Genomic DNA, 13,305 nt, shown 5'->3' on the forward strand with positions numbered 1-13,305 from the left:
AGATTACTTTTCCTGTAACTTCAATTTTAATCAAGTCTTGTGTGGAAAGGGACCAGCTGTACTAGAATTGTTTGTAGCTTATTTTGAAGCAAAAACACTCAGACTTTATATACAGTTAATTTCTTTGTACTTTGTCTTCAATATTAAGGATTAAAAGATTTTTTTTTAATTTGCTTCTTTATAACGATATACCTTCTTTACACCTTGTCTATTCATTCAACAAAGAGTTTTGCTAATATTACTTTTGTTATTTAATTGTTAAACTTGTTTTGATTTCTAGCTTAGCTACTTTATACTTCACAGCTTTTTTCAGTATAATCACTATCGCCATAGTGCTCTAATCTGTCAGTCATACAAAAATTTACTGTAAAAACCAACAATCTTATGAAGTTTCCAAAATTACTAACATTAGTAGTTGGCTTATTAGATATGTATTGTGTTCTCTGAACACTGAAGTAACCCTAAGTAAGATTATTCAGTCCATGTCCCTGTCTCAGAAAATGCTGGCCACTCTGAAGATTATTTTTTAAAGAAAACTCTTGTTTTCTGTCCAAAACTGCTAGTTGCACAGCTGATTGGTGGTGTTTATTAGAATTAGCACATTACTACAGGAACTCACACAAGGTTAAAATTCCAAGATCAAATGCTGTTGCCTTTTCTTGAATCATTTTACTGTGCTGTACAGGAATGTTTCCTCTCACTAGTAATATTTTCAGATTTTGGCAAAGGCTTCATTATACCTCTTACTGTAGTACCATAAACAGATGTGGATGAGAAATTAGTATTTTGATAATATGTTACCATGTGTTTCACCTTGTATAAACTAACCAGTGTAAAACACACCCATCAGAATAACATAAACTTTCTCCAGAGTACACAAATGTACCCATTGTATATAGTAAGAGTAAGATCCTTTCAAGAGTTATAAATGGTGAATATTCTGATTGTCAGGATACTTATATTGTGTCAAAGGATGAAACAGCCAGGCTTGTCCTTAAAAGGGCAATTAAAAATGGGTCAAGAAATGAGTGATAAAAGGCATAGTGAAGGTCAGAAAACAAACCATAGTTGTAATCTTAAAGACTACCGATCAAAAAAGCCTAGCCAAAACAACAGCCAACAATGAAAGTCAAGCAAGTGTAAAGCTGGTTGCCAAAAGGGTGAGAAGTCAAAGGTCTTTGTATCACAATAGTTTGATACAAACAGTAATGTGCCACCATATTTTATGGACAGGAGATGCAATACAGCATGTGAAACCCTAGGCACCTCTATAGGGTTACAGCAACAGTTAAACAATATGGCCATGCCCACTGGGGGAGAAAAAACAAAAAAAAACTCAGACAATGGACACAGTACAGCTGAAATTTGAAATGGTGTCAATAAAAAAAAAGTAAATGGGAGACAGAGTAAAGAAGCCTTTCTAAATTAATAGGTACCTGATAATTAAAAGTTAAATCATTTTGGTAGAATAATAATATTGTGTACACATTGCACAGTAAACATATCATCAACATCCTTGCTAGTCCTAAGTTGATAAAATACATATTCAGTTATCACTTTGCAGCTTAATTTAATATAAGAGAGAGAAGAGAGTAAACATTCATAGATGTTATGGATACCATTTTAATAAAAAATGTTTTGGAATTTATATTACATTTGAACATTATAAAGAGTTGGACGAGAACAAGCCAATTAGTCCTGTCCACTTAATTCCTCCAAAATAACATCAAGTTGAGGTTTGAAGGTCTCGTCCTGCTGTTTACCAGACTACTTGATAACTTATTCCATGTGTGTATGGTGAAGAAAAACGGCCTTATGTTAGTGAGAAATTTGTCCTTGACATGTTTCAAACTGTGTCCCCAAGTTGTTGTTAAACTCCTTTTAAAGTAATAGTCCTGATCCACTGTACTAATTCCTTTCAGAATTTTGAACACTTTAATCATGTCACCTCTTCATCACCTGTTCCTTAAGCTGAAAAGGCTCACCTGTTTGGTCTTTCCTCATAAATCATCTTCTATAGTACTTGTAGGAGTGCACCACCTCTACATCCACTCCTTGAATAGTGACTGGACATAGAGACTCTTTGGTGCGGCGAACATCAATAACGAGTTCCTTGGCTTTGCTGATGATAAGATGCAGAAAATTCTGTTTGCACCAAGAAACAAACTTTTCCACTTGACTCCAATACTGTCTCATCCCCTTTATCAGTATACACTGTAAGCGCAAAATCATCTAAGAATTTCTGCAACTATGACCTGGTGTTATATTTATAGTCTGAGGTGTACAGTGTAAAGAGAAAAGGAGACAGGACTGTTCTTTTGGTGCTGCTCATATCTGTAACAGAGACACAGTCCTTGAGTCTCACACACTGCCGCCTGCCCAACAGATAGTCCATAATCAAAGGACACAATGGGCTCATCCACCTGGATATCACTGAGTTTACCACTTAACAGGGATGGCTGGATGTTATTTAAGGCACTTGAGAAATCAAACAACGTACTTCTCGCAGTGCTGCCAAATCTGACCAGGTTAGAATACGCCTTGTGGAGCAGATAGGTAATTGCATCCTCTACTGTAATCTTCGCTCAAGATTAGTAAACTTCTTAGCATTTCATATAGTCCAGGACAATTCCCTCAAAGTTCTTCTCATAGATGGCCAGTTCCCCCTCCTGTATTTTTTCTGCACTGCACTGGGTCTCTGTCTGCTTGAATAAGATGAAATCTGCCAATTCTTAAACCTTTCTGCCTTCCTTTTACTTTCGTGTTGGCACATCGCCCTCCCCGTCTGTGGACAGACCGCTCCTGCGGTAAAGTGAAACTGAGCTGCTTAGGAGCTTGCAATCACAGTGAAAGTAGCTGATTACAGGAGTATTTGATACACCCTGCTTTCATTTTCTCAGTGTCTCCTACTGTTTTCAAGTGTTGCAGACATAAGGCAACCACTGTTTCAAGTGTTGCAAACATTAGGCAGCCTTTACAGTCCTCTTCGCAACTCCATCCAGGTTCACAGTCCATTTGAATCCCAGTTATGACAAGCCAATGCCTGGGTTTGTGTGTTTCTATTTATCGATAAATTTAAAATCCATTAATCTGATTACTAGTGGCTACTATTAGTGACAGGCCAGAAGCCAGATCAATTGTAATTTTAAATAAGACTAGTAAATTAAATTCAGCAAAAAATAAGAAAAACAGTGAGAAAAACTGAGTTTCTGTAAAATGGCTGCTGCTTGCATTGTGTCCGGAAGTAAAGGGTAAATAGTATCAAATGCTCCACTTTGATCACATCCTTTTGTAGTTTTCACATAGAATTCCAGCGTTAGTAAAACATAACATGCCTTGCCTGAACCCATATTGTCTGTTCAGTAAAACTCCTGTTCTTGCCATGTGTTGCTATGTCTTATCCTTCCTTCCCTTAATCTACTTATGATGCATTTTAAGCTTAATGTTCTATAGTTACTTAGATCCGCTTAAAACCCTTTTTATATACAGTAATAGGATAATAGTACTAAGGTTGATTACATTTTGCCAAAACTTTTTGATTTGAAGGGGTGAAGCCTGTGTTCGAAGCAGTGAAATTTGGTCCAATAATTGAATTCCACTGCTTTGACTATTTTAGAGCTATTGTCTGTAGTTACATAAAGTAGATGCTGTTTGTGGAGAACCCACACAGCCAAGGCTTCTTTTGAGCCTAGCGCGCTATTTTGACCTTTTTATTATCTGCCACCACATATGATGTTTGCAATTGCTTGACCACAGATCTGTGGCTGTTGAATGATATCCTGATTTTGCTATGTCAGACTTAACTCCACCCTTGCATTTTCTGTACAGTTAAAGGGATGGAAGTTGATTGAAACGTACATCTCTGGTCGAGTTTGTTTATTAGTTTTTGAACCCTCTTTGTTTTCAGCATATAAGAGCACCATGTTTTTTGCTAAGTAATATGTGACAGTGTCAATGATTTTATGTCTTCTCAGTGTTTTCTCTTATGGTGTTTAAAACACACTGGTATTGTTCGCTTTCTCTCAGCCAGGCTTTGGCTATGCCTTTTTTGTAATGCATTAATTATAGACCTATATGTGTTGTCTGTGATGTTTTTATTAATTAGTGGTATTTCCATACGATACAGCAACCTCGTATGTTTTACACAATACCTACATCTTATTGATATCTCTGTGGTCAAATCCAAAGTGCTGCTAAATGATAAGCCATTTTTTTTCTGAACCAAATCACTAACCTCCCCCTTGTTTTGGCAGACTAAACAATAGATTAGCTTATTTTGTTGCCTCTAAAAGCAAATAATTTCACTAGGCTACTAGCCCAAAACACACATCAATGAGATTGATTGTGGTGGCTTCTGATGGGTCAGTCTTACCCTGAGTTCCACATGTCCTCAGGTCCAGTTCAGTACACTGTAAGCAAAAGTCCCCACAAATGGTGCAGCAGATTGCAGGCCCAAAGTATATATAACTGGCAATAAACTGCAGCCTTTGTGGTTTATCAATCACACCAGTCCAAATCACATTTCAAATTTAAAACAATTATTTGTGCAGCACTATTTCTAATTTTTCAGTTAAGTTCTGAATAATGCACTCATTAAAGTAAGCAAGCTTTCCCTTTTCCTCTAGTTACTCCTAAAATGAAGTTTTTGTCTAGTGTTATACCATTCCTCTATCATGCTGTTTTACAGCAGATGAGATGCTGTATTTAATGTGAAAATTTGTATTTATATTAATTTAATGTAGTTTATTTGTTGAAAATGTTTAATTCCTCAGAAAATATCTTCATAAATAGATAGGTATACAGAACAGAAGGTTAATTTATATACATTCATTATTTATCATTAGACAGAATGCCGTAATGCATCATAATTCAGGAGGAATGGTTTTTGTCCCTAAGAACACTAGCAGGCTTTAGAGATATGAAAATTTTCTGAAATATTTAGCATTTAATGTTTCAGATTATTTCCTTAATTTGCCAACAGTGTAACAAACAACAAAGCATCCTCTCCTAATGCTACTTCTTCTTTGTGGTAATTGTTTAGAATTGGTCTTGTATTTGTTGTTGATGACTCTGATGAAATTGATGGGATGCAGGATGCTGGTGTTGCATTACTCAGAGCTTTCAATTATATCTCTGAAGAAATGGACAATCATCAAGCTTTTCAAGTAATAACATCGGTATGTATTACTCTTTAAGATATAAATAATTTATGAAAAATATATTCCTTGTTTTCAGAGTACAAAAAAGTGAGTGAGTACAAAAAAGTCTGTTAATCCATAGAAAACAAAATAGTCTTTCTTCAGTAAATGTTCCTTACTAAGAATACTGGTAGCAAACCCCTGTGAGATCTATCAAAGATAAAGATATCAAATTCTTATATTGCTTTACAGATGTACAACAAAGTTCAACCTGGAGAGAAGCTTAAAGTTGAGCATGTAATTAGCATTCTGGAGAAGAAATATCCTTATGTAGAAATAAGCAGCATTTTGGGAGCTGATTCACCTTATGATAAGAACAGAAAGGTAGGTAGATTACCTCATTTGGATGAATAGTTCTACTTTTGAAATGCACCTATACTCTAGTGATCTAGAGCAGCGGTTCTCAACCTGTGGGTCGCGACCCCGTTGGGGGTCGAATGACAATTTGCCAGGGTTCGCCTAAGATCAATGGAAATATGGGTTTTGTCTATTCTAATGTGTAAAAGTTGTTATTGTACAATTTTTTTCCATTGGTAGTTACTAGTTTTTTACTATAATTGTCATTCGAGGATAGATGTTGCAGACAATTGAATCAGAATAATTTCAAACATTTTAATTGTCGTAACTTTATTATTTTTAACTGTTTACATTACTGTACACAGTTTTACGTAACGTCACGCCGTTGCGGGGATTTGCACATTTCGTGACGTAATTGAAATCACATCCGTTTCTAATTAGTAAAGCATAAACAAACGTTTTATAGTCCGTGTTATTGAAGCTATTGTTATATAATATTTTCATTAGCGAACCAACCCATGACAATGGATCATGTAGAGAAGAACGTTAAGAAAAGAAAATATAGTGACGATTTTTTACAATATGGTTTTACTTCAATAGTTACAGCAGGAATTGAGAAATCGCAATGCGTTATTTGTAATGAAGTTCTATCAGCCGAATCTATGAAGCCGAACAAACTGAAATGTCATTTTGATAGCAAGCATCCGAGCTTTGCCGGCAAGGATACCCAGTATTTTAGAAGCAAAGCTGATAGAGTCAAGAAAAGCCAGACTTGACACTGGCGGCAAGTACCACCAACAAAACGTAGCAGCTGTTGAAGCTTCATATTTGGTGGCTCTCAGAATCGCCAGAGCTATGAAACCTCACGCCATTGCTGAAGATGTACTGTTGCCAGCGGCCAAAGACATTGTTCGAGTTATGATTGGAGCCGAATTTGTTACGAAATTGAGTGCAATTTTCTTATCTAACGGCACTGTCCGCAGAAGAATAGGTGACATGTCTGCTGATATTATTGATCAGGTAATCCAGGAAATGAAATCTGCTTCACTTCCAATATTTAGCATCCAGCTTGATGAATCTACAGACGTTGCAAACTGTTCACAATTACTGGTTTACTTGAGGTATATTAATGATGGCGAATTTAAAGATGAGTTTCTTTTTTGCAAACCTCTTGAAACGACAACTACTGCACGTGATGTATTTGACACAATTGGTTCATTTCTGAAAGAGCATAAGATCTTTTGGGAAAAAGTTTGTGTCGTTTGCACAGATGGTGCTCCAGCTATGCTAGGATGTCGGTCTGGATTTCTACGTTTGGTACTGAATGAGTCACCAAAAGTCATCGGAACTCACTGTATGATTCATCGACAAATATTAGCAACGAAGACGTTGCCACAAGAGTTACAAGAAGTAATGAAAAGCGTTGTAAGTTCCGTCAATTTTGTAAAAGCGAGTGCTTTAAACGGTCGACTGTTTTCGAAACTTTGTAATGAGTTGGATGTGTCCAACAATGCTCTGCTATTTCACAGTGAAGTGAGATGGTTGTCGAGAGGAAAAGTTTTAAAACGTGTTTTTGAACTTCGTGATGGACTAAAAACGTTTCTTAATCAGAAAGCAAGACCGCAGTTCGAAGCACTTTTCAGCGATGAAAGTGAACTGCAGAAAATAGCTTACTTGGTGGACATCTTTGCCATCTTGAATGAGTTAAATTTATCACTGCAAGGACCAAATGCAACATGCCTCGATTTGTCTGAAAAGATCCGATCATTCCAAATGAAACTTCAGCTTTGGCAAAAAAAAAATTGGATGAAAATAAAATTTACATGTTGCCCACCTTATCTGTTTCTTTGAGGAAAATGACATTGAACCTGACAAAAGGATTACAATGATAATTTCTGTGAAAGAACATTTGCACATGCTTGTGGACGAAATTTCATTGTACTTTCCAAATCTACCTGACACCCCGTTTGCCCTTGCCAGAAGTCCATTCACAGTCAAAGTTGAAGATGTTCCTGAGACAGCACAAGAGGAGTTCATTGAACTCATTAACAGCAATGCAGCAAGAAATGATTTATCTTCAACGTCAGTTACAAAATTCTGGATCAAGTGTTTGCAGTCATATCCTGTTCTGTCTGAGACTGTGTTGCGCCTTCTTCTTCCATTTCTAACAACATATCTTTGCAAAACAGGGTTTTCCAGCTTGTTGGTTATCAAGTCTAAATACAGAAGTAGACTTGTTGTAGAAGATGATCTTCGTTGTGCTCAAGCAAAGACTGCCCCAAGAATTTCTGATCTGGTGAGAAAGAAGCAGCATCAACCTTCGCACTGACGTTGGCTTTTTACGCGTACTGTCGCAACAATTTTGTAGCAGTGTAGTTTACTGTTGTTATATTAAGACTGTTACCCATGCTACGCCATGCTTTTCACATTTTCACATAAGTATACAACATGAATACGGTGAATACAGTTCAATACACAATGAAGAAAAACAAATAAACGTAAGTCATAAAGACAAAGTTTAATTTATTTGTAATTAGAAATAAATATTTCACAATTATATAATTACATATTGTTTTTGTTATTAATCAATACGCTTTAATTATGTTCAATTTGTAACAATGAAAATACATCCTGCATATCAGATATTTACATTACGATTCATAACAGTAGCAAAATTACAGTTATGAAGTAGCAACGAAAATAATTTTACGGTTGGGGTCGCCACATCATGGGACATTGTATTAAAGGGTCGCGGCACTAGAAAGGTTGAGAACCGCATGGTAAACGTGTATCATTGAACAAATTCATCTGTGTAATTAGGTTTTTTTCCTTTTAAGCAATTTCCTTTTAAAACATGTAAGAAAAAAGGTTCTTTAACCAACTGAAATGAGAAACGTAAACAAAATCATAAGGAGTAGTCTGCAGTAATATGGATAAACATGAAAATGCATCTTTTTTTTTTTTTTTCATTTAAAAATCACTTTGCCTTCTGTCTCCACTGAAAAGGTGTTTTCAACTATGAAAATGAATCTTTTTGAAACTGATGCTCAAAGTGTTCCTGTCTTCTGTGCATCAGCCAACCTCTACTGTGCCTTGAAACACTAATATTTTTCTGTGTATATTTCAGCATACATGAAGGCATTACACATGCTATAGAGACTCATAAATTAAATTCATTCATCTAAAAACCCATAAAACTGGTTGACTGTTAATTTGGTGGTTTGGTGGATGACTTTTAACAACTGTGTTCTTAAGAAAAAGCCCAACTTATCAAGTATTAAAACAGTTCTTGCAAGATTAAAGGAACTCTTTATTTCCTGGAGACAAACAACAGTTTATTGTTGATACAATTGTAATTTCCTTTTATCACATGCTACAGTTTCCTACAACTCCTAGTCTATATTTACAAGGTCTGGTTTAATTAATTCTTCAAGTGCTGTTCTTCTTGTACTTTTGTCATTTGCTTTTTTTCTTCCATAAAAAAAATATTGCTCTTGAATGACACAATGTCAGTGCCTAATAGGATAGATGTGCAATAATTTGGTATTTTCAAATGTATCCATGTTTGGGTGCAATAAACCTGAGATGATGCACTTCTTAGTTGCAAGACATGTTTTACTGTTTAATCGGTATTACCCTGCGATAGATTGCTTTCTACTGTTATATGCCAGCAGTCTAATTGCAATAGTTTTCTTCTTTGGAAACATTTCATATTTTTGATAGCAGGCATGGCTTTCAGTGCTTATATTTTTATTCAGTCTGTACACTTTTTAGCTCACTTGTTCTGATCTGGCAATTTCTTTTGAATTTTCTTGCTTTATAGTCATCCTAGTGTGTGTTCAAACCAAATTGTTTGTACAAACCAAAGTGTTTGTATGTTTATTTATTTATGTATTTATTTAAAGAGCTTCTGTAAAAAAACAAATTTCCCCTTGAGAACAAATAAAGATCGATTGATCTATCTTTCTTTCTCCATCTCTCTCTTTTCCAAACATTTGATACTTGAAAAATCAGCCCTTCACAAAAATGGGAATATAAAGAGAAAGTGAAATGGGCACCGTTAACATCAAGTATTTCTATCTCAAACAGAAAATAAAAATGAGGAATTTAAAAATAACTGAGGAAAAACTTGAGTTTTTTTTCCTCTGTTCCCCTTCTAAAATTTAGCAATGTATGTAAATACACATGCCTATCGCATTGGGGTGTGCAGCAAAATTTTGAAAGTCCCTTGGTGATACCACGTAAAAAGTTAAGAAAGCACTGTTGTAGCTATTTACTGTTTCTGTCCCATTCCTAACCTTGATTATGTTTGTAGAGTCAGCATAGGTACCAGTAGTGTTTTTAGGTTTATTTGAAAAGAAGGTGTTATTGATATGTTTTAATTCTTTTAAAAGGCACACTCTGTTCTGTCAGCAAAATAGTAAATATCAGAAATAGTATCTTGGAAGAAAAAACACATTAATTTTGTTAAAAAATGAACTTGTTGAACATTTTTAAGTGAGTTAACACAGTAAAATTAACCGGATAAAGCTGCTTCTTAAACCAGCATATATGTGTCATTGAAAACATTGTGTGATTTCACATTGGTTTAAATTAGTAGTATTCATATCAAATGCGAAGTGCTTAGTAAGTTTTATGTTAAAATTCCAAAGTTCTTTACATGCATGCATTGAAATACCAGCCAGTGGGGAAGGGTAGGGCGAATGCAAAAATGTCAGGCTGGTAAGAATAAAGATTTTTGCTTTACACAAAAAAAAAAACACTTGGTAATCAGTTTCGCAAGATGTTTATTTTCAGTTTTTAGATATACAGTTTTGTTTTTACATATTACTTACAATTATATCTGTCCCTTTGATGAACCCAGTTAAGGTATTATTTGCTGTTGGATGTTATAACATTTTTCTTCATAAAGCATGAGTAAATTCAGAAACGTAGGACAGGATGAGCATCACTATTCCGAAATGCTTGAGGCCAAAAGCATTTCAGATTTTTTAATATTTGCATAGTTTTCATCCTAAAATATCCACCATCAATTTCTCCAGTCCATACACTTTAATCTCCTATAGTTTCAAGGAGAGCTAAGCAAAATAAACTATGCCGAAGACTTGACAGTGTGAAAAAATAAAAAGTTTAAATAGCTGTTATCCATTCAGGATCTCAGTAACACAAGGTAACTGAAGCTTACTGATTAATTTGTAATTAATGAGTGAAGCGACAGAGGAAACAGACAGACACACACACACACATAGATCACAGTAGCTACTTAGCTTAATGCATTTGAGAAGGGCTTCTGTCTGTTACAATATCATTCTGTAATTTTGACTCTTTCATCACTATATGGCATAATAACAACAAATACAATTCAGATAAGCATTGTGTTCTTTGGATATACTATGTGTTAAAACACTGAAAATGCAAACATATTTTGCCAGAATATAGCCACAATTTCATAGTAAGGTTAACATCCTTAAGTTATTTTTTATCGATACAATCAGAAGGTGGATGCTGTGCAGCCTTGTCCATGCTTCTACTGGTGGTGTTAGGCACATTTCGGGTGTTTTGAGTATTGAACTCTGCATCTCGTGTGTTCTCAATTATCAGCTCACTTAATGGCAGTCTTTTTCCCTTCTTTTTGATGGGATGTGACACATTCTTTACTTAAAATGCATATTTTACGATTCATATTTTCACAAAAATATTTTGCACTCACATGCTTTTCAGCTGATTTGGAGCTCTGAGTTGTAATATTTTACCTTCCCGCTTCAGTGCATTCATGTGAATTTCCAGTCAGACTTGGTCTGCAAAAAAAATTTAAAGATAAATGGAATTTTTCATTAAAATAAAGAGCAAAATGTATCACTTCTAATGCAGTTAGACCAAAAATGGCATTTCTGGATGACCAGGTTATATGTTTTATTTTATAAAATTAATTAAGGTGGAATGTCAACATTACGGCATGACACAGACTATAGTGCATCCAGAAAGTATTCACAGCGCATCACTTTTTCCACATTTTGTTATGTTACAGCCTTATTCCAAAATGGATTAAATTCATTTTTTCCTCAGAATTCTACACACAACACCCCATAATCACAATGTGAACAAAGTTTACTTGAGATTTCTGCAGATTTATTAAAAATAAAAAAATTGAGAAAGCACATGTACATAAGTATTCACAGCCTTTGCCATGAAGCTCAAAATTGAGCTCAGGTGCATCTTGTTTCCCCTGATCATCCTTGAGATGTTTCTGCAGCTTAATTGGAGTCCACCTGTGGTAAATTCAGTTGATTGGACATGATTTGGAAAGACACCCTCCTGTCTATATAAGGTCCCACAGTTGACAGTTCATGTCAGAGCACAAAGCAAGCATGAAGTCAAAGGAATTGTCTGTAGACCTCCGAGACAGAATTGTCTCTCAGCACAAATCTGGGGAAGGTTACAGAAAAATTTCTGCTGCTTTGAAGGTCCCAATGAGCACAGTGGCCTCCATCATCCGTAAGTGGAAGAAGTTCGAAACCACCAGGACTCTTCCTAGAGCTGGCCAGCCATCTAAACTGAGCGATCGGGGGAGAAGGGCCTTAGTCAGCGAGGTGACCAAGAACCCGATGGTCACTCTGTCAGAGCTCCAGAGGTCCTCTGTGGAGAGAGGAGAACCTTCCAGAAGGACAACCATCTCTACAGCAATCCACCAATCAGGCCTGTATGGTAGAGTGGCCAGTCGGAAGCCACTCCTTAGTAAAAGGCACATGGCAGCCTGCCTGGAGTTTGCCAAAAGGCACCTGAAGGACTCTCAGACCATGAGAAAGAAAATTCTCTGGTCTGATGAGACAAAGATTGAACTCTGTGGTGTGAATGCCAGGCGTCACGTTTGGAGGAAACCAGGCGCCGCTCATCACCAGGCCAACACCATCCCTACAGTGAAGCATGGTGGTGGCAGCATCATGCTGTGGGGATGTTTTTCAGCGGCAGGGACTGGGAGACTAGTCAGGATAAAGGGAAAGATGACTGCAGCAATGTACAGAGACATCCTGGATGAAAACCTGCTCCAGAGCGCTCTTGACCTCAGACTGGGGCGACGGTTCATCTTTCAGCAGGACAACGACCCTAAGCACACAGCCAAGATATCAAATGAGTGGCTTCAGGACAACTCTGTGAATGTCCTTGAGTGGCCCAGCCAGAGATCTCTGGAGAGATCTTAAAATGGCTGTGCATCGACGCTTCCCATCCAACCTGATGGAGCTTGAGAGGTGCTGCAAAGAGGAATGGGCGAAACTGGCCAAGGATAGGTGTGCCAAGCTTGTGGCATCATATTCAAAAAATCTTGAGGCTGTAATTGCTGCCAAAGGTGCATCGACAAAGTATTGAGCAAAGGCTGTGAATACTTATGTACATGTGATTTCTCAGTTTTTAAATTTTTAATAAATTTTCAAAAACCTCAAGTAAACTTTTTTCACGTTGTCATTGTGGGGTGTTGTGTGTAGAATTCTGAGGAAAAAAATGAATTTAATCCATTTTGGAATAAGGCTGTAACATAACAAAAGGTGGAAAAAGTAATGCGCTGTGAATACTTTCCAGATGCACTGTATATGCGTATCTTTGTTATTTCCAAATTGTAGTGTTGTAAGTTCGTAGTGCACTCATGTGGAATTTCTGAGTCAGAAACTCAGATGCTTTTTCTGTCTAACAGCATGGGAACACAGCAATAGTTGTCAGTTCCTTCAATCTTACACCAACCCTTACATTATTGTTGTATTTAAACAATGGTCGTTTCCATTTTGGATTTTGAAACAGTATGTATTTTGGAATTCTG

General features: G+C 36.3%; 1 protein-coding gene across 1 annotated transcript in view; it reads left to right on the top strand.

The window, feature by feature from the left end:
- uggt1 (UDP-glucose glycoprotein glucosyltransferase 1) overlaps positions 1-13,305 on the top strand; it is a 234,292-nt gene that overhangs the window by 126,694 nt on the left and 94,293 nt on the right. The window contains 2 exon segments of the mRNA XM_051921917.1: positions 5,042-5,177; positions 5,391-5,522. Of these exon segments, the coding sequence (XP_051777877.1) occupies positions 5,042-5,177; positions 5,391-5,522 (268 nt within the window).

The sequence above is a fragment of the Erpetoichthys calabaricus genome, chromosome 2 (genome assembly GCF_900747795.2).
Source record: "Erpetoichthys calabaricus chromosome 2, fErpCal1.3, whole genome shotgun sequence".
NCBI lineage: Eukaryota > Metazoa > Chordata > Cladistia > Polypteriformes > Polypteridae > Erpetoichthys > Erpetoichthys calabaricus.